Here is a 27,840-nt window from a genome sequence, read left to right as displayed (position 1 = left end):
GAAACCTTGGACGCTGGCACTGCAAGGCAGGGGTGTTCTCAGAAAGGGGACATAGAGAAGGGCAGTGAGGGAGGGGGGGGTTAGATTGTGGGTCTAACCCCTTTGGAAAAATCAAAGCAAAATTTAATGCAGTGGAACAAGGGGAACAGTTTAGGGGAGATGGCACATGGGGGTCACCGGCAGAAGACCGGCTTTAAGAGAACACATTCATGCCAAGGAGGAAAAGAGATGGTGTGACGAACAGAAGGGATCAGAAGCAGAGGAGAAGGAGGAGGAGAGATTGGAGTCAGAAGCTAGATCAGATATGTTTGAAGTTGGGATTGAAACAGTGAAAGGAGAGAAAGGGGAACTAGGGTTGCAAGGAAGGAAGCGACAGAAGATGTCAGTTGAGATACAGATAACAGTGTGAGTGGGCTGATATTGGAAAGTGTGCAGCAGAGAATAGCTCAACCAAGACCTGGGGAAGCCAGAAACCATTCTCTGGAGAAGGAGAGGACCTCAAGGGTGGGGTGAAGTTTGAATCATGGCTCCATATCTCATCCCAGGATCCCTGTAGCTGCCCGGCAAGCCATGGAGAAACTATTGCCACTGCCTGCAGGGGACAATGAACCCATTGTCCATTGTAGGGGGCATTCCCAGAAGGACTGCTGCGAGCGGGTGGTGATCAATGTTTCAGGCCTACGCTTCGAGACTCAAGTGAAGACTTTGCGCCAGTTCCCTGACACCCTACTGGGTGACCCGTGCCGCCGCCTGCGCTACTACGACCCACTGCGCAATGAATATTTCTTTGACCGCAACCGGCCCTGCTTCGACTCCATCCTGTATTATTACCAATCGGGCGGGCGGCTCCGCCGGCCGGCCAACATCCCCATTGATGTTTTCCTGGAGGAACTCAAGTTCTACCAGCTGGGGGAGGAAGCGCTCTCCAAATTCCGTGATGATGAAGGTTTCATGAAGGAAGAATCGCAGCCCATGCCTGACAGGGAGTTCCTCAAACAAGTCTGGCTGCTCTTTGAGCATCCGGAAACTTCCCAGGCTGCCCGCATCATCGCAATCATCTCAGTGTTGGTCATCCTCATCTCCATTGTGATCTTCTGTCTGGAGACCCTGCCCGAGTTTCGAGATGACAGGGACATCTCATTGCCGGTAAGTCGTGGGAGCACAGGGCCGGCCCTACCGTTAGGCAGAAAGGCAGTCGCCTCAGGCAGTAGGTGCCAGAAGGTGCCAGCAAGGTGTTGGGAGGGGAGAAATGTAGGCTATGAGGCCTGCCCTGCGCTCCCTAAGCGAGTCTGCTACTTTCAGGTGTGGTGGAGGTTGCGGTCTCATTGCCAGTGTCAAAGAAAGATTCAATCGAGTTGGCTTTTATACATAAAATGGGAGGGGGCATCTTCTTGTCCTTTGTTTCAGGCAGCAAAATGTCTTGGGTCGGCCCTGATTAAGTGTCATGTTGATCCTTTTGCTCTATGCTTACTCTCAATGTGTTTGCTTTCTCTTCATTTTCTTAGTGGTGCTACCATTTAAAACAAAGGGGGGGGCATTCAAAATGTCCCCTTCCCTTCAAAAACGGTCAAATTATCACTGAGATTTTTTTCAAAAGCTTCCGAATGTAACAAAAATCATATTGTCTAATCTAGAATGTCTTAATCTGTGATACATGGAAGTATCACTGGAAATAGTATTCCTTCTTTCCAGGTCTCTTGCCCCTCATTCAGCACTATCTAATATAATGGTTACTCAATGATGGGTAAAAGGCATTCTGCACATGTTATGGAGATGAGCCTTGGCTCAACATAGTCTTTGCCCTATAGCTGGCATCTAAGGTGGGGATTATCAGGCACCTGCCATGGACCCACACCATAGCAGGGGCCCATTGACAAGAGCCTCCTGGACTTGTTCCTCCTCTTCACTTTTGCAACCTGCTTGTTCACCTGCCTCTTGCTCTGGCCCAGACAACAGTGGTGGTGAGCAGGAGGGCCAGAAGATGCCATGGCCTACTTGTTCCCTGGCTCTCTGCCTGTCAAGCAAGCAAGTGGTACCAATGATGAAAAAGAAGATGAGGAACAATAACAATGGTAGAGAGAAGGGAGATTCACTGAGGAAGGGGCCCCATTGAGGGTATTTTGTCCAAGGGCCCTCAAAAACTTGGAGTCAGCACTGCCTTGCCGCTACTTCCAGGATGAGAGAATTCCTTAAACTAAAGGGAATAGCTTCGGCTATTGGACAGTATAAAAATGTAATAAATAAATAAATAAATAATACCCTGTCTACACTACCCAATGATTTTATGGGCCATGGTTACTGGGGCCTAATCTACACCCACAGTCCTTCCGCAACGGAGGAGGGATGATTGTGATGGTTCCCTGCTTCCATGATCAGTGCTCACAGGGCACACGTGAGTTTCTCGCAAGTAAAGGAGATCCGTTGCGGGAGAACGTGTGCCCCATGACGGAGGTTTCAAATGCGTATCGACAGAAGTGGGCGAGACTAGGCGGATGGGTACAGGGCATGGATTATTATTTTTAGTAGCTCCTGAGAGATGTGCACCAGCGCAGACATGTAGCAACACAAGGGGGGGATAGGTACTGTGTCGACAATGCGCTGCTGCGCAGAGATATATTTGTTTTTTAAAAAACACTCGGCGATGAAACACGCTGATGCCCATGCACACGCCCCTGACAGCGGGTTGGCTGTTGGCTGAGCCAGGAGCTCGCGCTGAACAGCAACAGCTTCACGAAGGGGGGACACAACAGCCGCAGACTTCGGGATTGTAGCAAGGTAGCCAAAAAAACCGTGACAAAAGCAGTCAGAGATACTCCTGATTAACTGAGGGGTTGACCCGAGATCCCAGCGAGATCAGCTGTGCATCATGTGGCCCGGAAGGGACAACTTTGATATTATTCTAGAATAAATGGCTGGTATAAACACGGATCACTCGGTCTAGCATAGAGGCCCTATAAACAGCATTTCCCAAACTCATGTCCCCAGTTGTTGTTGGATTACAACTCCCATCACCTCACCCATTGGCCGTGCTGACTGGGAATGATGGGCACTGTACTCCAAGATCATCTGAGGGACCCAAGTCTGGGCAACACTGCCCTACAGCATCTTACTTTTCATCCACCAGCCCAGTTTGCAGATTTCCTGAAGAGCCTTTGCATCTCCTGCCATACAAATCCTATTTCTCCATCCAGCTTCTCATTTGCCCGAGTCAACACTACCTAATATTTACTAATTCGTTTATTTATTATTGCATTTATATCCCACCTTTTTTCCTCCAAGGAACCCAAGGCGGTGTACATAATCCTCCTCCTCTCCACTTTATCCTCACAACAACAACTCTGTGAGGTAGGTTGGGCTGAGAATCTGTGACTGGCCCAAAGTCACCCAGTGGGTTTCCATGGCCAAGTGGGGACTAGAACCCGGATCTCCCGACTCCCAGTCTAACACTTTAGCCACTATGCCACACTGGCTCTCAGGGGCTTATATTCAGGAAAATGTATTTGCGTCTCATCTCATCAAGCTCAAAACAGACCCAGTGCCATGGGACATGGGCCAGGCAGAAAAATAAGTTTATCTTTTCCACGGTATTCGAGGATCAAATGGAATTGCACAACAGTGACCAGGGTTTGGGGTATATCACCCAGATGAATGAGGCATCATGATTTGGAACTAATGAAGGCCTGTACAACTTGAGGGTGTAGATTAGGACAAGTCTGAAGCATCTTTTCACAACATTAAACCTCAACACAGGGTTTCATGCAATTGTTTCTCCCACTGCCACATGACTGTTCCCAGTCACTTACCAGTAAGGAGATACGTGTGCAGTTAGAAGATGGGAAAGGCCCAATGTTTGTGGATGTTGCAGGCACACCAACATTAATTCTAATGCATGTTGTTGTTGGACCCTTCCCATTCTGCACAGCAAAAATGTGTGAATCTGTCTTTACATCCAGTGTGGTGTAGTGGCTAGAGAGTTGGACTAGGAGTTGGGAGATCCCGGTTCTAGTCCCCACTCAGCCATGGGAGCTCACTGGGTGACTTTGGGCCAATCCCAGACTCTCAGCCCAACCCACCTCACAGGGTAGTTGTTATGCGGATAAAGTGGAGTGGAGGAGGATTATGTATGCTGCCTTGAATTCCTTAAGGAGGAAAAGAGGCAGGATATAAATGTAATAATAAATTCATCCCTTTTTGAATGGGTTCTGGTTGCTGCTAAAAGGAAAGGCGAAGGATCTGAAAACAACCACGTTTTTGTGAACCGCCCAGAGAGCTCTGGCTATTGGGCAGTATAGAAATGTAATAAATAAATAAATAAATAAAATAAACCATGTACGGGGTTGTGGGATGACTTTTGTTGTCAGGGGACTGCCCTGCATTTCAGGGTGTTGCAGCCTCACACAACCTACTTATTGATCTGGACCATAACGGTTTGAGATTCTCCGCTTTTTCTACCGTGTTCATCTTAACAATGGCCCTAAGATGTCCTAACATGGACATGGTTCTCCTAGGGCTTTGAGGGGGATGAAGACAGGAATGATGAAGATTCCCCCCAAACTTTCACTAATTTGACCCATTCTTTGGGTTTTGAATTGCCACTAGGCGGATGGTGAAGGAAATTCCTTTAACTGCCTCTATCCTCTTTATCCACCATCCCTGCATTCTTCATGAAAACTTTCTGCCCCACCTTAGTGATCCTACGTCCCTACAAAGATCGGCTAGGGTTCCTAATTGGCTGTCCAGCAAGATTTCACTGGCGCCTGCTTTCTTTTTTTGGTGACTGGTGATAACCTGCTGGTAGCTGGGCTGGGGCACAAGCAGGTGGGCAGGATTATCACCCTTGGTGCTGTGTTTGCCATCCTGACAGCAGCAGGAGTGTGTGTGGAAGGGCGGGAGGAAGAGAAGCAGGGATAATTGATGTAATGTTTCTGGCTTTCAAGGCCAGATCAACCTGGCTTCTGAGGCCAAGAGGGGAATCCCTGTGGGGCATATTGCCATGGAGAGCCCCCCTCTGCCCCTCCCATCATGTGTTGCCCAAGGCTTCTGTGTCACTCATGGAATGTCCCACCCCCACTAGTCCCTGTTTCAGTGCAAGCATCCAATCGTGTACATTATGGACATCCACGGAAGTGGTTCTGTCCTAACACCACACTCCAATTACATTTGGCAAAGCCAAGCTGTGTTTTTCGTTCTGAGAAGCAATTTTGCACATTTGATCCTGAAATCCATGTTTGAGATTTCTTATAATAAACTTGATCGTTTGCATTCCTCTTTCCCACCATCCTATTTGCAAGGAATTGCTATCAAAGGTGGCTGAAAGAGTATTCTGGGCCGTTCAGAGTGAAATCCTATACCTCAGAGGTGGGCAGGCCTAGGCTTGTAGGATCTACATTATTTATTACTGTTGTTCCTGTTGTTAGTCAAATGTTTGCATAGAGATTCAGCGGGGAAGACATATGCTTAAAATGAAAGGGTGCCTCTGAGCACATGCTCAGCCCAGGAATTTGTTTTCCTTACCAGAATTGAACTCTCAGCCTTTGCACACAAAAATTTGCTTTGGTTCTCCCCACCCCACCCTGCCCATATTTCTTCATCTTTGTTGTTAAACAGCTGGAAGTCAGAAACTGTTGCAGATGTACTGCAAGTCACCCAGAGACCTACCAGTAGATCCCAATCTACCTTGCCCCACCCAACTACACTATACATGTCTCTATTCAGAAGTTAAATCCTATTTAGTTCAGTTTGTATAGGATTGCAGTCTGAAATCCTAAACCAGGGGGGGGATCTACACTACTGCTTTAAAGCATTTTATAACAGTTTTGACAACTGTTGGGGCCCAGGACACACTGCATATACAGGTTTCAAAACGTTTTCAAAGTGCTTTAAAGCGCTTTAAAAGCAGTAGTGTAGATCCCCCCCAGGTGCGTGGAACCTGTGACGCTCCGGATATTGTGGGACTCCAGCTCCCACCAACCACAGACAACATGGCCAGTGGTCAGGGGGCATGGGAAATGTATTTCAACCACATCTGGAGGGCCACTTGTTCCCTATCGCTGTCTTAAACTCACTTTGTAAGTTCCCATTGAACTTAGTGAGACCTCTGAATAACAAGCACAGGATTGCGCTGAAATTGACTTCCTTTTCCATGGTGGACCAGAGTACCCTAGCCCCTGTGAGGGTTTTTTCCCTCGCTTTGTCCTCTCCTCTGTTCCTCAGTTCCCTACTTCATTCCCCCTCTCTTTCCTCAACCTTTGCTCAGTAGTCTATTTTGCAGCAAACTGTTGCCTTTTCTCTCTTCTTTCATCCACCCTTCCTCTTGAGTTTCTTACATTTAGCTCCCTTACTTTTTGATCCTCAATCTGCTTGACTTCCAATCCAGTGCACCCTGACTCTGCCATTGTCTTCAGTCCCTAGCCTAGGAGCATCATGAGACAAGTGTTTTATCACACGCTCGTTACTGTCCACTCATAGTTTTTCGCCGTCCTTTAGACAACGTTTGCCTCCCGCATGTCTCCCACTCCTGGCCTTCGTTCCATCACAAAATAGACCGATTAAATAAACCGGTAAATCCGATTTTCTTTTTTGAAACGAAATGTTCCACCATTCCCTGCTGTTTGTAGGAGGGCAACCAGGATGATCAGAGGTCTAGAAACAAAGCCCTATGAAGAGAGACTGAAAGAACTGGGGATGTTTAACCTGGAGAAGAGAAGATTGAGGGGAGACATGAGAGCACTCTTCAAATACTTAAAAGGTTGTCACACAGAGGAGGGCCAGGATCTCTTCTCAATCCTCCCAGAGTGCAGGACACAGAATAACGGGCTCAAGTTAAAGGAAGCCAGATTCAGGAAAAACTTCCTAACTGTTAGAGCAGTGCGACGGTGGAATCAGTTACCTAGGGAGGTTGTGGGCTCTCCCACACTAGAGGCCTTCAAGAGGCAGCTGGACAAGCATCTGTCAGGGATGCTTTAGAGTGGATTCCTGCATTGAGCAGGGGGTTGGACTCGATGGCCTTGTAGGCCCCTTCCAACTCTGCTATTCTATGATTCTATGATTCTATGAAAAGCTGCACGATTAAAAACGCCCACTGAATGGGGCACATGGCCATTGTTTACTTTCCCTGTGTGAAGAAAGAAGAAGTATCGGGGGCAGAAGCAGGGAGGAAAGCAACAGTAAGGAAACGTGATTTTCCCCCATCTGATGACGCTCCTAGAGCGTCATGAATCGCAGGGAAATCGGTGCTGTGCAAAGTTTTTTGATCGCTAACATTACATAGCTGATACCTTACCCTCAGATGCTAAGACATTTGTGCATGGTTTGCAGGTAATAACTGGGTTTTATTTCTAGAGATGCGATATTCTGTATGTATTGCTGGTTGGGAAGGAGTTCAGTTGATGAAAGATACTTTTACTTCATTGGCACTCTTCTTTTTAAGTGATTAATTGATCACTGATTATGGCTCCTGGTGGGAATCTACACTGATGTTGTTCTAACGTTTTGAATGGGTTACTGTGACGCACAGCGTCACGTGACCCTGGGTCTCCAATGTTGTAAATGAGTTGTACTTACTGGTTCTATTTCGTTGTCCCCTTTCACTGTTGCTTAGTTGCAGCGCGACTACTGATTCATGTGCCTCCTTCTACCGGTAATTTTCCTCTTCCTCTTCTCTGAGAGTAGCAGAGCTGCTGGGTTTGCTCCACCCACTTCCTGTTCTCCTTCCTTCACCCCGTTTGCTATCTTATCTGCTACAGCAGATAAATCACACCAGAGTTATACTGTGCAATCACTGACAATTGCATGCAAAGGACTCAGAAGTTTTCCACCTTAGAATCTGCTTTTATTGTGAAGTACTCCCATGCAGCCTGCCTTAATTGTGCTCCTTTTGCAAAAGATTCGCCCAAGCCGCTGCTGTGGGCACAGGAGCAGGATTTTAAACAAATGCTTACATCTGCGTAAGCTTTAAAGATAAAGACACCAAAATTGGCACAGTAATAGATATTAGGGAGAGCTAATACCAAATTTGAATTGAATTGAGTCATCTGTTGATTTTTTATGATTTTTTTTTAACATTTCCCCCCTCCTTGCAAAGGAGCTGAGGAGCGCTCAAATCACTTCCTGGTAAGCAAAGCATCGCTGTAGCTCCGTGCAGGAAAATTAACAAGGGTCTCTGCTCCCAGTCCAAAACTCTAACCAGCAGGGCTTAAATGGTGTGTTTGAAATAATCTCAACAGCTTGGGCTGCGAAAAACAGCACTCCCCTTCTCTCACTTGTTCTTTATTTCAGTGATTTTAACATTAAGATGTTATGTAGAACAGATTTGTCTTAAATGTGTGCTGTAAAATCAGACATGTGACCAAGGCTATATTTGGGTGGGCACGCCCCCTTGGGGGCGACCATGTTGTCCTCCTTTTTTGTTTCCAAAATATGGTCACCCTATCTAAGCTAGAAAACAAAGAATATCTGGGTAGATTTTCCAATGGTCAGGTAGGGGTTATTTTTATAAATAATTGCTAACTCCTTTGTCAACTCCTTTTCTAACAGTGCTATTTCCCTCAACTGACATTTTATTTGAGGCCCAAGCTCTTTTCTTTTTCTTAAACAAACACACACACACACACACACGCCTTCTGTGGGACAGGCCCTCCCACTAGGGAATGGGGTACACCATGGCAGGGATCTTGCTTAGGGGTACCAGTGAGCATGAGGTAGGGTGACCATATTTGGGAAACCAAAAAAGAGGACACCTAGTGTGTGTGGGGGGAAGCAGCTTTCTGAGTCCTGCAGAAAGTACGTTATTCCCTCGCCACCTTAAATAACTCGATTGGAGTGGAGGAGGGGAAAGGATTTCATTCTGCACCACCACCATCCACTCCAGTTGGGGCCTTTTCTATAATGTCCACGAATGACCCACTTTCCCCTTTAAGACCTCAATTGGAGCTCAGGGTGGGGGAATGATGTGCCTCAAGAAAGCATGTCATTCCCTCCTGCCATGCTAATGGCAGCCTTAAAGAGGAAGGTGTGTCATTCCAGGACATTATAGAAAATTATAGAAAATCCCCCCCCCCCCCCGACACCATGGAAAGAACAAAAACCAGGACAAATCCGGGGAAATCCTGACAGTTGGTCACCCTACATGAGGTGACTCAGACAGGCCAGGCTCAATGTCTCCAAATCTGACTGTTGTATGAATTTGCTTGAAGGCTTTGCTGTATCAAACAAAGAGCAATTCCAACCCATGCAAAATCAGGTCTGTTGGCTAGGGTAGCAATAGAGGAACAACAAACTTTTAAAGGTTAAGAATACAATTGTATTCAGAGCGGGGTTTATGGTTGCCCAGTTGCAGAATTTGACATTAAAAATCTGAATACTGTAGTCTCTAATCTCATCCATAAGTGCAAAACCCCTGGCTAACATTGCAATAGAGGAAAAACAATTAAAGGTTAAGCATGCAATCGTATGCAAAGTGGAGTTTTATGGTTGCCCAGTTGCAGAATTTGGAATTTAAAATTCTGAATACTTTAGTCTCTAATCACATCCATCAGTTGATACTTTCAATGCTTTGATACATACCACCCTTGGGGAACTATTGAACTTGGTTAGATTCCCTTTCATTGACTATGACCCATTTCAGACATACTGAACCATGATAAACTGACACTGATGGTGCAATCCTGTATGGGTCCATTCAGAAATAAACTCACCGACTTCAATAAGACTTACTCCTAGGTGAGTGTGTATAGGATTACAGCCTGACTGTCTGAACCAAGCCTGCATTTTCTTCTATCGCTGCCTATCCTTATGCCTCATTCATATCCCAGAGGAATGACAGCTTCTCTTAGATATAATGCAAGCTTACGCAGTCCTATATGTCTTCATCTTTCCTCCTCACTCTTTTTCTCTCTGCAGAAGCTTCTCTGCTTCTCTCTCTATTATTGCTGTGTGCTTTAACGGACATAAACACTGATCATAAATGTATTGTGCTTATTAATGTTTATGTATATGTACCCAGTCCAAAGCGCTTTAATAAACAAAGAATTAAAAAGAAATACCTGGGGTTGATTTGATGTAGGCCAACCTGTACTGAAGCAAACCTGGAAACATGCCTCTGTTGCCTAGATTGCAGGTCCTCCATGCAACCAGTGGCTTGAAAACTTCTTTCGAATGTTTCAGTGACATTTTAAGTGTGGGGTAAGCTGTAAACATTATTAGGGCATGAACTGCCATGCAGGTTGAGTAGACACATTGTACAGATCATAGAAAGCTGCTCATGTAGTGCATGTTTACTTGGAAGTAAGTCCTACTGAGGCCTTAGCTAGACCTAGCGGTCTAGAAGGACAGAGGGGTGAAGATTTCGTGATTTTTTAATCGCGAGATCTCCCTCTCTGTTCACACGCGGGGCGCGACGACGTCAGACAGAGAGGCGTCGTGCCCGCCATTTTGGGGGGGTTGTTAAAGGGGAAGACGCGCACAAACACTCGTGCACAGAAGGTAGGTGTTGTTGTTGTTGTTAAAAAAAACTTACTTTCCCCGCTGCCCCCCCCCCCCAATGGGCACAGTGCTCCTGAGGAGCTTTGCGCCCTGTGCGTGGGTCCCGGCTCCTCGTGAGGAACCGCAAGGAACCAGGACAAACTGCGGTGCCCGGCCTAAAGGGGAGGGCAAGATCTCGGGGCAAAGGAGGGATCCCCTGTGTGTCATGTGGATGCACAGGGATGATCCCAGGGATCACCCCAGGGTTTCACCCCATCTAGCTATGTCTTATGTTCAATGGAGCTTAGTTTACTCCCATGTATAAAGGTGTGCAGCCTTAAGTATGTCTTACCCACACACTCTTTGCAACTTATATGCACAACTAAAAGAGTTTGGTGCAGTGTTAACTAGGTAATCAAACCTGCAAAACAGGGGGGGTACTGTTATTATATTGCTCTCTATTATATGCAACCTTTCTATTATATGCAAACACTTTTCATGGGCAAACTAGAAAGAACAGCTGAACTGAAGTCATTTTGCACATGACATTTAAAGTGCCTTTGAGCCTTTCATGCTCTTAGCGTACATGTAGGAATGTTGTTACTGTGGGATAGGAAGTAGAAGACAAGATGTTTTTAATACAGATTCTAGCCAGTGTAGGTAGAATTCAACTCACATGTGGAAAATGCAAACCAACACACACACACACACACAATTTAAGCATCACATGTGCAAACCATCTAAGGCTTTGGAGCCACATGCTAGTCTTGGATAATTTAAAGACCTGAATTTCAAGGGAGTGAACAGACAGACTGTTGAAAGATGCCCTTCGTGTGCACTTATGGATCTAGTGGAAACAAAGGAGACCTTGCTACTTGTCCCCCACCACCACTTGTGCTGGGAGGGGGCAAAGCCCAGTGACAGAGCACGTATTTTTCATGCAGAAGGTCCCAGGATCAATGCTGGCATCTGTAGTTAAAAGGATCCCCCCCCAACCGCCATTTCACCTTCACAAAAACCCTGTGCAGTACGTTAGGTTGAGAAATAGCAATTGGCTCAAGTGTGCTGCATGGCTGAGTGGAGATTTGAACCTAGAAGCTTCATCCCACGTACCTGCTTTCCTCGGATTATCCCTGTAGTGCTAAACTTTCGCAGTAGTTGTTTTTGCTACTGGGTGATAGTGATCCTTTGCATACCAGGAAGTGAAGGGGGGAAATGAAAAAAATCATAAAAAATCAATGGATGACCCAATTCAATTCAGATTTGGTATGCTTAAAGCTCTCCCTAATATCTATTACTGTGCCAATTTTGGTGTCTTTATCTTTAAAGCTTACGCAGATGTAAGCAATTCTTTAAAATCCTGCTCCTGCGCCCCAGCGGCGGCTTGGAAGATACGCTCAAAATGTAGGGGCTAAATAGGGCGAATCTTTTGGCTTTATTGCACAATTAAGGCAGGATGCATGGGAGTGCTTCACAATCAAAGCAGATTATAAGGTGGAAAAGTTCTGAGTCCTTTGCATGCAATTTGCAGTGATTGCACAGTATAATGCTGGTGTGATAAAGCTCCGAGTGTCCCCAGTCCTAGTCAAACACTCTAACCACTACACCAGCCTTCCCCAACCTGCTGCCTTTCAGATGGGTCAGACAGTAGCCATGCTGGCTGGGAATGAGGGGTATTGCAATACAACACATCTGGAGAACAGCAGATTGGGGAAAGTTGCACTACACCACTAGTGAAGCTAAACCACCACTCTTAGTTTCTTGGAGGAATGGCAGGTTATAAATGCACACCCACTTTAGCTACTTCACGTGTATACTGTGATATGATACCTACAAGAGAGGAGAAAGAACCCTCCCAGCATCCTTTGGAATTTGGTTTGGCTATAGGGAGCCGGTTGTATAACCTCCCCACAAAATAGAGTAGCGATTTATTATCAATTTAGCCACAATGCAAAATAGTAAAATACATAAAATACATTGCTCAGGGGAAATAGGGACAAAATAAAATCACGATAAAACTTGAAATGCTTTTCCTATTATTGAGCGAGCATGTGTGATTGTTGTGGAATTTGTTGTGGAATAAAGTTAGTTAGCAAAATTCCAAATGTCTGCTATTATTCTATTTTGTATTTTCCATAACTAAGGAGCTTGGGAGGGGGGGGTTAATGAGGTTTAAAATGGAGTTTTGTAGCAGCTGGACCCAAAGTCCCCCCATCCACCCACTCATTTAATCTTGGGTGCTCTGGGTTCAAATTTGGGGGCGGTGCTGGAATTCCTTCTGAAGAGGTGCAAGTGGGGAACAGCCTGTAGCTGCTTCTTTCCGTCACAAGATGCAGTTACCCTTATATAGGTCACTCACAAGATATTCCTCCCCTCCCCTCCCCTCCCCTCCCCTCCCCTACCCCACCCCCTCAGAAACTGAGAAGATGACATATCTGTGGAATTTGTTGTCTTATTTTCATCACCACTGTCTAGAAAACACACATCAACACCAAAGGCAAATTACTTGGAAACTGGAACTATATTCAGCAAAGCCGTTGTATGGAATAACCTGATAGCAGCCCGTGGGGTTAAACCGAGCCATGAGTATCTCTGAACCAAAAACGAGTCCCTTTTTGCGACCGAGTCGGGGTTCCTTACTTGAAACTTGACTCAGGACCAGCCTTCAAGCAGCTGACTTTGGGTGTCATGAAAGGAAGTCAATAGTTATTTATTAGGGTTGTATTATTTTTTTGTGTGTGCCAAAAAAAAAGGTGGGATAAGGAAGGTGCTTGTGGGATTTTCTGCCTCAGACGCCAAAATAACTTGACCAAACTTGGACACTACGTACCTTGACTTGTGAGGCAGGGATGGGGACACCATTTGCTGCTCCACGTCAAGTAACAAAATATCTGGACATTCAGCAGAGCTGTTTTATGTAATGGTCTGATTGCAGCCTGCGCACAGTTCAACTGAGACACAGTTATGGTTGCACCAAATGATTTCCCCATTCTGAGGGGGGGGGGTTTCCCTCTCCCGTCATACTCCCCCTCCCACTAATTAAAGAGCAATGCATCTTTTGTTGTTAAAAAAACAACAAAACCGCCCAGAGAGCTTCGGCTATTGGACGGTGTAGAAATGAAATAAATCAATAAATCAATAAATCCTGAACAGGATTAATTGAATTGTTTAGGACCACTCTAATAAAAATGCCATAAAACGGTACACTTAGTAACACTTAACATCTCTGCAATTAACATTTACTAGTGCATGATTAATATTTAAAAGACACCCTGAAAATCATGTGTCGAAATTCTGAATTTGGGATTTTGAAAATTATGCCACATTTTGATTTTGTTTTCATTCTAAGATAAATCCCTTGCGTCCGTTTTTTCCCCATCAGTGCCCATCTCTGATTTTGTGCTGTTATGAGGCTCTGCTGACCTTGTTTCTGTACTTCATCCTTGTAAAGAAGCCCACAAAGTTACTAGTCAGTGGCGTGCCTGAGGTGGGGGGATGCACATCGCTGCTACAGCACCTCCTCCTCCTCTCCTCTCCCCTCTAGATGAGAGATTGGGCAGGCAGCCTCTTCAGAGAGCCATCCAGGCCCAAATGCTGTGCTTAGAGGAGTCCTACCTTAAAACGCAGCATTCTGAGGTGGCCCTGGAGCCTGTCTGCGTGATGTGTCGCTCTGCGAAAGTTCCCTGAGCAAGAGATCCAGGTGGGGAACCACTCCAGAGAGGTTCACTGAGTGAAAAAAATCATAAAAAATCAATGGATGACCCAATTCAATTCAAATTTGGTATGCTTAAAGCTCTCCCTAATATCTATTACTGTGCCAATTTTGGTGTCTTTATCTTTAAAGCTTACGCAGATGTAAGCATTTCTTTAAAATCCTGCTCCTGCGCCCCAGCGGCGGCTTGGAAGATATGCTCAAAATGTAGGGGCTAAATAGGGCGAATCTTTTGGCTTTATTGCACAATTAAGGCAGGATGCATGGGAGTGCTTCACAATCAAAGCAGATTATAAGGTGGAAAAGTTCTGAGTCCTTTGCATGCAATTTGCAGTGATTGCACAGTATAATGCTGGTGTGATAAAGCTGTGCAAGACTGGGGGGCTCTCCCAGAGTGAGAGATAGGGCAGGCAGACAGGTGAGTGGGTGGCCTCTCCAAGGAGCCCACCCACTTGATGTCTTGCTCTGAGCCCTCTCCCAAAGTGAGGGATCAGGCAGGTAGCCTCTCTGGAGAACCCGCCTGCCTGATCTCTCACTTTGAGAGATGTTCAAAGCGAGAGAAGGGGTGAGGGAAGGCGGCTGCTCCTCTAAGGATCCCCGCTTGTTGCTCTCCTGCTGCGGCATTTGCTGTAGGGGATAAGCAGGGATGGTGCAGCAGTTGTGGCAGTGCCCACAGGAGCCCTCCCAGCATGCAGGGGAGGGGGGATCCTTCACCCCTACTAATCTGCTACTTCAGCAGGGGATTCACACACAGATTACCAGCCTGTTAAAAGCCTTGTAGCCTATGTTTAGAGTGACCATATGGAAAGGAGGACAGGGCTCCTGTAGCTTTAACAGTTGTATAGAAAAAGGAATTTCAGCCGGTGTCATTTGTATGCATGCAGCACCTGGTGAAACTCCCTCTTCATCACAACAGTTAAAACTGCAGCAGCCTGGCCCTCTTTTGTCTCTGGTCAAGAGGGCAGGGCTGCTGCAGCTTTAACAGTTGTGATGAAGAGGGAATTTCACCAGGTGCTGCAGCATGCATAACAATGACACCCGCTGAAATTCCCTTTTCTATACAACTGTTAAAGATACAGGAGCCCTGTTCTCCTTTCCGTATGGTCACACTACCTATGTTTCCATGCTGGCCACAGATGGGAACTCCTCTTCACTGAGGTCAGCATAGAAATGCTACTAGCCTCTTAGTAGCTAATAAAAAAGTGCCTTCTACCAAGCAGAATGTTGGAGAATGGACAGGGTGATCTGTCTCTTCAACAATGGCCTGCTCACTCGCCTGTATGAAATTCCTGGTCCCCTGTGGAGACCAGAAGAGTTGTTAAATAGAAGGCTGCTCTAATAAGTTTCTTTCCCCCATCTTCCAGTGAGGTCATGTTTTGACCTCTGATACTTTGAGGCTCAGAATCAGAAACTACTTCACAGTCTCTCTTCCTCTAGGGTGACCATATGAAAAGGAAGACAGGGTTCCTGTATCTTTAACAGCTGTAGAGAAAGGGGAATTTCAGCAGGTGTTATTTGTATGCATGCAGCATCTGGTGAAATTCCAGCTTCATCACAACAGTTAAAGCTGCAGGAGCCCTGCCCTCTTTTCTATCTGGTCACTCTACTATAGTTCTTGCAGTTTTAACTGTTGTGATGAAGAGGGAATTTCACCAGTTGCTGCACGCATACAAAGGACACCTGATGAAATTCCCTTTTCTATACAACCGTTAAAGATACAGGAGCCCTGTCCTCCTTTCCATAGGGTCAGCCTATCTTCCTCTGCCAACTTGGCTGCAGTATCCCTTTTCCAGATTTGGAAGCTTTGTGAGTTATCCTTTCCATGTTGTAGTTTTGACTCATCTTGTTAAGAGCCTGTGAAGACCAGAAATAACATCTGAAGAACACCGAGGGTGGTATGAGGTGCTCTCAGCATTAAACACAAACAAATACAAGGGAGCTCTCTTTTTCTATTGGACAGCCAGCTTTGAAAAAATCTATTCCACAAGTTTTCAGCTGACTGTGGAGCAGGTGTGGGGGGGACATCTTTCAGCTTGAGTGCTGAATTTAATTTCAGAGAAGCTCTTAGGGCCTGTATTCCAAGGGTGGGCATAGTTTAGCTTAAAGATGTTACTGCCAGTAACTAAGCCTTAGGAGCGGCATTTCAACCTTTCAGAATGGTGGGTGGGTGGGAAGAGAGCACAAAACACATGCAACAACCAAACAATCAATGGTTGGGTGGAAAGGGATGGGGGCAGGGGAAGGGCTGTGGTAGGGTGACCATATGGAAAGGAGGACAGGACTTCTGTATCTTTAACAGTTGCATAGAAAAGGGAATTTTAGCAGGTGTCATTTGTATGCATGCAGCACCTGGTGAATTTCCCTCTTCATCACAACAGTTAAAGTTGCAGGAGCTATACTGCAGCTATACTGTGACCGGATTTAAAAGAGGGCAGGGCACCTGCAGCTTTAACTGTTGTGATGAAGAGGAAATTTCACCAGGTTCTCCATATATACAAATGACACCTGCTGAAATTCCCTTTTCAATACAACTGTTAAAGATACAGGAGCCCTGTCCTCCTTTTCATATGGTCACCCTAGGCTGTGGCCTTCTGGGAAATTCCAGAGGAGGGGCAGATTTGGTCCATTGGCCTGAGGTTCCCCATCCCTGCTGTGGGGGGTACCTGTTGGCTAGCACCTGTGATATCAAGGAGAAACATCTCCTTGTTTCCAATCCCCAAAAGAGTTTTCCATTTCATTCCTATATTATATTTCTATACTGCCCTATAGCCAAAGCTCTCTGGGCAGTTCACAAAAATAAAAAACCATTAAAATACATTATACAAACTGCAAAACCATCTTCATAAAAAAACATATAAACAGATAGCACAAACATGGATAACATATATCTAAGATCAATCAGCCAAAGTCAATCCAGAACTGATTAAAAATTCATTATATGCCTCATCGGGGAGATCATTCCATAATTGGGGGGCCACCACCGAGAAGGCCCTCTCCCTTGTTGCAACCCTCCAAGTCTCCCTTGGAGGAGGCACCTGGAGGAGGGCCTTAGACACTGAACATAGTGTACGGGTCAGTTTGTGCTAGGAGAGGCGCTCCATCAGATATCATATTTTCAGCTGGTTTTGTGCATTTGATTTTTTTTTAAGATGAACTATCATTGTATATGTGTTTACATTGACTCTACACATATAGGTATGGCTCTGTTTTTAGATTGTAAGCCATTTGGGCAGGGAGTTGTTTTATTGCTTTGTTCTTTGCACAGTGCCATGTACATTTATGATGTTTTATAAATAAATGAAAATAATAATAATAACACTTAATAATAATAATCTTTAAAATCCATGTTGTTGTTTTTTAAGGTCACCTTAAGTATAAGGAACAAGACTGATGGCTGAACCACCATCCATCTTGCTGGCATGAATGTGTAAGGCAAGCTGCAAGGCCAGGCACGGCCGACCCTACCGTTAGGCAGGGTGAGGCAGCGCAACATTGACAGAATATTATGCAGGGGATTAATGATGCCATTTGTATTATATTTTTACCACTGATGGGACATCATTTGTATTCCCCACCTGAGGGCAGAACTGCATACTGCGTGCAAACGTGTCATAAAACCGTGACGGCTATTTTTTTTTAGACAAAGTGAAGGTGGAGATTTGCAGTGAGGAATTGGTGGTAGCGTACATAACCCATACTCCACCAACCACCTTCCTCCTGCAACTCCCCCCTCCAACTGCTTTCCACCAAGGATGTTCCAGATGTGGGAACGAAGAAATCTTCTCCAAATCTCATTCTCCATCAATTGATCTGAGCTGGACAAATCCCCCCTTCCTGAAGCCGTTTTGCATAGCTAGAAGAACCAGCTGTTGGAATCTTATTATACACACTAGTGTAAAGTCTTCCAGAGAGGTAGTCTTGTTAGGCTGTGGCAGCAAAGAGTCTTGTGCCACCATAACTGATTTATGATGGCAGAAGTGTTTATGGACTAGAGTCCACTTGATCAGTATCTAAAGTAGACTCTAGTTGGCTGGTTTTGTATGATAGTTGTTTAGTTTTGTATGGGTAATTTTGTATGTGTGGTGTGTAGTTCTGTCCTCAGGCACTAAAATGTTTTATGCTATCTCCGAAGCCAGAATTACACCTAGGAAGAAGGACCACTGTTAAAAGGTGTTATCTGTTATTACCTGGAAGTCCTTACGTTTTCAAGAGCTCTTCATTAATTAATCTATTACAACTACTACTCTCTAGTTTGGTTCTCAAAATTCCAAATACTCTATGTACATTGGGGCTGGGCAACTGGTGACCCTATAGATGTCTTGGCCTACAACTCCCATCAGCCCTAGCAAGCACAACGAATGGCGAGGCATGATGAGAATGGTAGGCCAAAACATTCTGAGGGCCACAAGTTGCCTACCCCTGATGTACGTGAACAAGAGTTATTATTAACACTGCTGGAATATTACAAATCTTGGTTCCGATGCTGGTGGGGTCTGTGTGTGCGTGTGTGTAGTGATTGCAAGCTACCCCAAAGTTCTAACACAGCAGAACTGTCAAGGTTGGAATCTAGAACATTCTGCCTGCTTTACCACCAAGCTCCGGTTAGTATAGAGATGTGTGAACTTGTGATCAAAGAGGAGCTAAGCATAATTGTGCTCTCCTTGTGTAAGTAATACGCTACTTGACTATGGTCTGTATCACTGGTAATCAGTAGGTTCAATGTGTCTGCACAACTTGTAATGCCGGTGGGATTTGATCCTCTCCAAGAGGCCTAACAAGGATTATTATTTTATTCACGCTTAAAGCTTGTGACTTTGAGAGGTTCAGGGTGGATAACAATAAAACTGAACAACAAATGCATATACTCCATTTTAATTCAGATTTGAATCCACCCAATTTAAAAGACAACTGCATGCATACACCCAGCCCTGCAAAAGCTCTAAGGCATGCATTCAGGATTACTTATAGATGCAACTCAACCCTTTTTTGCCTGATTGTGGAGTTAGAAAAATGTGGGTGGAATGCCAGGGCTTCTCCACATGGAGTTTATATTGTGTGATCAAGATCGGTTACTCACAGAAGTTTGTGGGTATTTTACACAACGTCGTCAACCTCCACCACCACCCCTGCGGTTTATGAACTTTATCCCATCACTGTAAAATGCGGGGGAAGTTCAATTTTTCTCTATGAAGCGCTTTACTTGCTGGGTGTACTTCCGTAATGGCACTATAAGAGTAACGCCATCCAGTGGCTGTAAAATGAAACATATAGAATTTGCCAAGAAATAAACAGCATATGTCAGCCTGTGTAAAAAAGCCAAACTTAATCCTGGAAAGAATCCAGAAGCAGAAGCCCTAGGAAGGATGAGGGATTTTATCCTCGTGTGGTGAAGCCCTTAGAGTCACAGTAGTCATTTCCTGTTGGGCTACAGATGTTGCAAGCTAGGGCAGCACTAGGCTAGGTAGTGCCATAGTTTGGCTGCACCCTAATATATTGACAATGCAAAAGGTTACAGGGGTTTTGTATGGCTGCAGGAGACCAGAGTGCAGGCACCCCTCAGGACCAATTGGCACTTCCGGATGAGACTTTTCATCGCCTTGCTTCATTCACGGAATTCTACAGGGGTTTCAGACATTGTCATTTTCAATTTCTAACCCTCCTTTGTTACCCCCAGTGCTTCTTCCATGCTTTTTCTAACCAGAAAATATCTGTCAAGGAGGAAAAGAGAGAAGAGCTGCATAATGCCTTTTCATTAATATTACTGAAAAACCGCTGTCTGGAAGCACCCCAGCTATACATTATGCTAAGCATATATGCTTAGAAATGTGCTTTGCACTGACCTCTTTATTTTTTCAGAAAAAAACCAGCTGTGTGGCTCCAATCTGGATTGGGGCTATGGCATCCAGGGAGGGGTGTTTAGCTCTTTTCCCACCCTTTCCCTCCCGTTATTTCGCCTCTAAAGCAGGGGAGGGCGAAAGGTAAACCAGGATCTACCAGTAGATCTCTAGGTGATTTGCAGTAGATCAACAAGGGTTTCTGACTCTCAGTTGTCTTAACAATAGCAACAATTAAAAACTCCCCTAAATTAGATTGCTGAAAAAGAACACTTGGGTGAAAACAAGGACCAGAAGACTTCAGAGAGTGGTTCTGATACCAAGGGCAAATATCTGGGCTGAGCATGTGCTCGCCTATTCCTTAATTCTTAGCGTTGATCTGTCAGGCCACTTGAGCCAGTATTTTGAACATGGTCTGGTTGTTGGACCTCTGAGTTCTAGTAAAAATACAATGCTGGACTCTGCCAACCCCGGCTCTAAGGCGTGATTTGCAGTAGGGATATCAGAGGAATCCGGTGGAGCTTAGGGAGCTTTCATTGCCATGGCCCCCAGACTCCCTTCCATCTTCTACCAGTTGGCCCAACAAGTGCACAACAAGAAGGGCCGGCTGGCAGAATTTCCATACTTCTTTTGCGCAAAATATTTGCGCAAATTATGGCCGCAAATTGTGAGAATTTGCATGATTTGTGCAATTTCAGCAGTAAATTGTGCAAATTTGGATAATTTGCACAAATTACAACCATAAATTGTGCAAATGATGCAAATTTCCCTGGCCAATGGCTGGTTGGCCATTGTGTGAACAGATTGCTGGACTAGATGGATCCTTGGTCTGATCCAGCATGGCACTTCTTACGTTCTTAATTTACAGCCAAAATTTGCTCAAATTAAACAAATTACAATCGCATTTTGAACAAATGGCACCCACAGGCAGCACTTTGGGGAACCTTGGGAAATAGTTATTTAAGGGGAGGGGAACGATTTCAGGGGGAAAACCATGGATCAGCTTTCAAATGCAAGTGCAAGCCGAGCCCAAACGGGGATGGATTTCCCCGCAGTGGCCATCCCCACCTTAAGGGCAAGTAGGAACAGGGGTGGGGAAGGGGGATTTCTGCAAAAAAAAAATAGGAGAGGGAGGAAAGTGTTAACTGCTTCCCCACATGGCATGGTCCTGACCCAGATTAGGGACTGACACCACTACCTTTTCTGTAAAAATGAAGTGGTCAGTGCTGGGCCCCATCTTTACAACAGCACTTTGGCACCACGAGGCGCCTTGCTCCCGCACTTGTGTTCCTTACCAGCATCTGCATGGGAATGAACGCAAGTGCGAATTTTCTGGCTCTGGAGAAGAAGAAGAAAAAACAGGAGAGGAGAGGAACGAGGCTGTTCCTCCCCCCTTTTTATTTTTTTTTATCTGTATCTGTGGAGCTCTGCAGATACAGATAATAAAATTTAAAAAATGGGGGAGGAGAAGGAATGAGGCAGCCAGAGGAGGATGCGAGCAGAAGGACTGGGCGAACCATGTCTCCTCCCTCTGGCTGCCTGTTCCTCCCCACCCCCATTTCTTTTTATATTTATTATCTGTATCTGCAGAGCTCCGCAGATACAGATAATAAAAAAATTTAATAGCGGGGGAGGAACGGCCCCATTTCTCTCCTCCCCCACCTGTTTTTTTTTTCCAGAGGTGCGGGGCCATCCATGGCAACCAATCAGGGGGCACCATGAGCTCCACTGCCAAAAAAAGTCAGGGTAAGTGCCCAAATTTTTGGAGTGGAGTTTCCAGGGTTTGCCCTCGGATGGCTTTGCAATGGCGGCTGCATCATATTATTATTATTATTATTATTATTTATTTATTTATTTATTTATTTATATAGCACCATCAATGTACATGGTGCTGTACAGAGTAAAACAGTAAATAGCAAGGCCCTGCCGCATAGGCTTACAATCTGCTACTCCGAATCCACCCCAGGGCAAACCCTTCGTGTAGACATGCCCCTAATTTTAAAAATATGTGCTTAATCTAATGTGTCATTTCTTAACCAACCTCACAATCACTCAAACAAGATGTTTCAAGTGTGTTGCCTCACCCTAACTTTCAGGAATTATGGAAATGCGCTCCCAATCCACACTGGATGAACTTGGGCCTGTCATATACCTCTCAGCCTAGACAGGGTTTTTTTTTTGAAGATAACATGAGAGGGGAAGGGCCATGCATGTTGCCCATAGCTCTTTGGAAGAAAAGCAGATTAAAAATGAGAAAATGAAACCATACACCAGTCCTATAGGGCATGCTGTATACCATGTGATATATAGCCATACCCATGTGGAGTTTGGATAGGGTTGCAACAGTGAAAAGGAGGAGCAACTCCAGAGGGCACTTCTCAGCGGATCCCTGCTGGGGTGTGCGCCTTTGTCAGGTGCCCAATCATGCCCACCTTTAACTGCGACTCTGCCTTGTCCTCATCATGGAGCAATTTTGGCGATTTCTCCCCTCCCCACCTTAAAGCGTCTTTTGTGAAGGTTATTATTATTATTAATAAAGGTTATTATTACTACAAACCCTGGAGTTTCTCTAACACCAGTCTTAAAGGCATTGCACTGGCTGCCTATACGCTTCCGGTCGGAATTCAAGGTGTTGGTAATGACGTTTAAAGCCCTAAATGGCTTTGGACCTCGATAGTTGAGGGAGCGCCTCTCCCTATATACGCCTGCCCAAGACTTGAGATCTGTTGGAGGAGCCCTTCTCTGTGCCCCACCAATGCAAGATGTACGCTATGGTGGGATGTGGGAGAGGGCTTTCTGTGTTGTGGCACCCTGACTGTGGAATGCCCTCCCCTTGGAGGCCCAACTGGCACCAACGCTGATTTTATTCCGGCGCCAAGTGAAAACATGGCTTTTTAACAAAGCCTTTAACGGTTAAATTCACCAAGTTTGCACATTGTTTTAACTGTTTTTATTGCTTTTAAATTATATACTGGTTTTAACTTGATTCATGGTTTAATTTGTTTTTAGCTGTGTATATTTATTGTTATTTATTGTATGATTTTATCTGTACACCACCCTGAGATCCTACTGATAGCGGGATACAAATGTTTTTAAATAAATAAGCCTGCTGATGCCTCCCCTTTGTGCACAGATGATGCCATTTTGGCTACATAAGGATCCACACTCAGATAATGAGTTTGTATTAGTATGTAGAATGATTGTATTAGTGTGTAGAATGGTCTGAAGGTGACTGATGTAGTTCCATCTCTAGAATTAAGCAAATCTTGGGCTTGCCAATAGCTGGATGAAATATTGTTTGACAGCTCAAAGGATTCTGTTCTGAGTTCCCTGGAAGATAGGTGGAATAGCAAGGAAACAACAGAGGATGCATAGAAAATGCAGCATTTCTTTGGAAACAGTCGTCAAGATGATCTCCAGTACAAATGTAAAGAACCCGTTTGTATTATCAAATCCAGATCCATAGCTGGGGATGTGGAAACGAAACCCTTATACAGAGACATCAGACTGATCCAGTCCAAGGCCCTGTCTACACGCCGTACTGAAGGCGCATGCATGCGCCCCCAGTACAACCCCAAAACGATGGTGTAGACGGCAGCCCAGAAGAGACGGAGGAATCCGAGCTCTCAGATCCGGGTCACTCTTACCCCGGCAGCAGGAGGCCGGCGGGGAGGCGGAGGCGGCAAGGACGCGGCCAGTTCCCCAGCCGCCTCCTCCTCCGTCTCTTCTGGGCTGCCGTCTACACCATCGTTTTGGGGTCGTACTGGGGGGCGCATGCATGCGCCTTCAGTACGGCGTGTAGACAGGGCCCAAGAGATATTCTGAGTCCGAACAGGTCTGAAGACAGAATTCCCCCTAACCCATCACACATCTCGCTTGCAAAGCAAACAACCCCTGCTTACATAGAGAACAGGAGTCAAAATTAGCAAGCCAGGAAATTAGAGCTGACCAGAGGACAGAGCTGGGAGGGACATTTGACCTTGACATTCGGCTTTTCTCCAGGCTTTAGAAACTGCTTTGATTTTGATTCCCCCTGGGAATATCTAGGCTAACCTGGTATCCCCCCAACCCCACAGCTGCTCCTGGCCTGGTTCCTAACCACTGACTTGAAACAAATCTGCTGCATAAGATCTTAATAGATCTCACTGTGCCCTAACTGGCATCAAGGACCCACCTTCTAAGAAAATATCCCACCCCACCTTCCTGCACTCCAGGTCTCACCCATCTAGGTGTGTATGCCTCTTGTCTTTATTATCAGATACAGAAAATGCTTGAGTTGTATTAAGTAATGCCTTGGAAGAACTGAAAAGATTTATTTGAAAGGAGTATCACAAATGTATGTAGAGTTGCGTATGTGCACCATTGTCCATCTAAGGTTTGACTCCACTAAAAACAACTCTGGCTTCTAGGTTATGGCATTTACCCAGTGATGGCTAAATGCCAGCCATGGAAACAAAACAGTGTGCCTAAGTTGCTTATAATGATTTTGCAGCTCGCCAGTGGGAGAGGGATAAAACATTTAAAATCTTTGATAGCATCTTTCTGGTTTGGTTGTGTATTCATGCCAGCAAACTACATTTGAATTTTATTTACTATGTTTTTATCTACTGCTTCTCTGCTACAAAGCTGTTCACGGCATAAAATAACAAAGTGCAATATTCAAAGCCAAAAGTCAGTTCGGCTGTATTCAACTAAATCAGTGGTGGGGAACCTGTGGTTTTCTGGATGATATTGGACTTTAACTTTGATTGGCCCCAGCTAGCATGGCTAATAACCAGTGATGATGAGAGATGCAGTTCAACACATCTGGAGGGCACCAGGGTGGGGGGATCTACACTACTGCTTTAAAGCGCTTTATAACAGTTTTGACAACTGTTGGGGCCCAGGACACACTGCATATACAGGTTTCGAAATGTTTTCAAAGTGCTTTAAAAGCAGTAGTGTAGATCCCCCTCAGGTTGGGAAAGGTTGCACTACACGGTGTGATCTCCCCAAATATGAGTCCCACACATTGCTAGACCAGAATGCCACCATCACCCTTCCATCACATTGCCTGATTTCTGAACAGCCAAGAAAAGAGCATGTGCAGGGGTCATAAAGTACATTGCGAAACTTGTGCAATCGCTGAGTTATGTACACAACGGGAACTACAGGGAGAAGTTGTGGGCTCATCAGCGGTTGCTCTGTTCATGTGACGGATCAGGAAGAGTTTGAAGGGATTTATCTTCTGGAAGAGGAGAAATCCAAATGGCAGGGGACAATGATGTAAACAAATAGAACAAAGGTATTTTTATGCCCTAGATCAGAACCTAGTTCCACATCTTCTTTTCCTTTCTCTTCTTTTCTTATTTTTTTAGGCCACGCTTATTATTTTCTGCTGCTGCCAGCCTCAAAACTCAGCACTGGCATGTTACCTTTTCATTTCTGCAGTAGTTAGTGGTTGGTTTCCAAAGCATTAGGAGTCCACCCCTGGTACTGGTGTGGAGTGATTTCAGCCCCTTTGCCCTTGCACTAACTTAGGCAGGCTGAAATACAGCAGTGGTGTCCCAAGTAGGAACACTTGGAAGCTGGTTCTGTGCACATGCTGCTTGCTGCCGCCGCTGCCTTCCTAACACCTCATCTGCCTTCCTTCTACAGCCTGTAGGGCAGGGGTGGAGAACCTGTGGCTTTCCAACTCTTAGCACCCCAACCAGCTTGACAAGTGGTCAGGGCTGATGGAGCTGTAGGCCAACAACATCTCGAGGGCCACTGGTTCCCTGCCCTTGCTGTAGGGGAAGAGATAGCTGGCTCATCATCATCCTTTGGTACCCTGGACTAGGGAGGGGAACCTCCAGCCTGTGAGCCAAATGTGGACCTCCAGGCCTCTTGATATGAACCTCTGGACTCTCCCCAGCCTATAGCTCCTCACCGCCCCGGCTCCAGGTTGCCAAGCTCATTTACTCCATCTTGCTCTGTCTCTCAGCTACAAAGCTGATGGAGGGTAACTGGGGGGAAGAAGAATGCCTGGATGCAAATGCCTAGTGGAGATAGCTAAGAGTCACATCTGTAACGCCACCCACTGTGGGGTTTGGCTCCATCCACTGCAGATCCTGACAGATTTCGACTGAGGTAATGTGGACCTTGATAGGAAAAAGCTCCCTCCCCCCACCTCTGCCCTAGACAGATGCCTCTTCTGCCTAAATGCAGGCCATGACCATGACACAGAACCAGGACGAGTGCTGGATGTGGACTAATGAGTGTATTTGTGGCTATGATGAGGTTTATTACTGGGAACTGAGAGGAGGACTGGATGTCTGTGTTCCCTTTATCGGTGTTTGAAGAAGTAATGCAGGTGTCACTGGGGAAAGATGGAGGGGATGGCAGAAACATAGCTGAGGTGGGCACGTGTGCTGGCATCTTAAGAGAGTGTGATTAGCTGCCTCTCCCAACCAATTCTAACATTTTGCACCATATAACTCCTCTGAGTTTAATGAATCACATTTACAGAGTCATGCCTTAGTATCTCTCTCTTTTTCTTTCTCCCCCTCCTTGCTTTTCCACAGCTTGTCCACCATCGTTTGAATAGCAGCGGGCCGCACGCCCTGCCACCGTTGAAATCCCATGCAGAAGACCCCTTCTTCATCGTAGAGACCATTTGCATCTGCTGGTTCTCCTTTGAGCTCTTAGTGCGGTTCATGGCCTGCCCTAGTAAGCCAGCTTTCTTCAAAGACATCATGAACATGATTGATTTTGTGGCCATCATCCCTTACTTCGTGGCCCTCGGCACTGAGTTTGCGCGCCAGCGTGGTGTGGGCCAGCCAGCCATGTCGTTGGCGATCCTCAGGGTCATCCGGCTGGTGAGGGTCTTCCGAATCTTCAAGCTCTCCAGGCACTCCAAAGGGCTGCAGATCCTGGGGCAGACCCTCAAGGCCAGCATGAGGGAACTTGGCTTGCTCATCTTCTTCCTCTTCATCGGAGTCATCCTCTTCTCCAGTGCTGTCTACTTTGCTGAAGCCGACCATGATGACACAAACTTCACCAGCATCCCTGCAGCCTTCTGGTGGGCAGTGGTCACCATGACGACAGTGGGCTACGGCGACATGTACCCTGAGACTGTCGGTGGCAAAATTGTGGGTTCCCTGTGTGCCATTGCTGGGGTGCTCACCATCTCCCTCCCAGTGCCCGTCATCGTCTCCAACTTCAGCTACTTCTACCACCGCGAGACAGAGTGTGAGGATCAAGGCCAATACACCCACATTACTACCTGCTCATACAGCCCACCGCCATCCCCGGCCCCTGCTGCCATCCGGGAGAAGGCTCACCATGGGGAGAAACACCATGAGGACTCAGCGCTAACGACGCCCAATTCAGAATTGCTAGATGGCATGGTGCCCATGGGCAACTCGGAAGTGCCCAACAAACGTCTCGTGACCGAAGTGTGAGGACCCTGTCCATCCAAGCAACTGATCCCCACACCCTACCCTGACCTGAACTGACCTTCCCTGCATCTCAGTGTCTTTAACTGGAAGGCTCTACATAATAAGACAATTAGCCAAAGGACTGGTCTCTGATTGGTCCTAAAACTCGAGAGAGCATCATAGGTTCTGAAAGAACATTTCCCATCCGTTTTGGAGATTGGGCTGGAGAGACAGCTGCACTAAATTTGGGATATGGCAAGTCACAGTGGGTCGTCACTGGCACAGACATATTCAGCAAGGGGGGTAGGGAAGGAGTCACATGGACTAAGTTGCAAGGAGACAGTTCCACAAACACACACTTGCCCTGTTGTTCTGCTCCTTCCTTGATTGGTTTAGGGTGCAGTCAATTCAGAAAAGGTACCTCCTCTCTGCTCCT

The 27,840-nt window shown here is 45.9% G+C and overlaps 1 protein-coding gene across 1 annotated transcript; it reads left to right on the top strand.

Annotated features, from left to right (window-relative positions):
• KCNA7 (potassium voltage-gated channel subfamily A member 7) lies at window positions 1-27,734 on the top strand. The gene is made up of 2 exons (XM_063137743.1): window positions 1-1,146; window positions 26,550-27,734. Exons 1-2 carry the CDS (start codon window positions 571-573, stop codon window positions 27,426-27,428), a joined length of 1,455 nt encoding a protein of 484 aa, XP_062993813.1. The 5' UTR covers window positions 1-570; the 3' UTR covers window positions 27,429-27,734.
• The last annotated feature ends 106 nt before the right edge of the window (window positions 27,735-27,840 follow it).

The sequence above is a fragment of the Elgaria multicarinata genome, chromosome 11, assembly GCF_023053635.1.
Source record: "Elgaria multicarinata webbii isolate HBS135686 ecotype San Diego chromosome 11, rElgMul1.1.pri, whole genome shotgun sequence".
In the NCBI taxonomy this organism is placed as follows: Eukaryota; Metazoa; Chordata; class Lepidosauria; order Squamata; family Anguidae; genus Elgaria; species Elgaria multicarinata.
The sequence above is the reverse complement of the archived record's forward strand: the minus strand, read 5'-3'. Positions and strand labels throughout refer to the sequence as shown.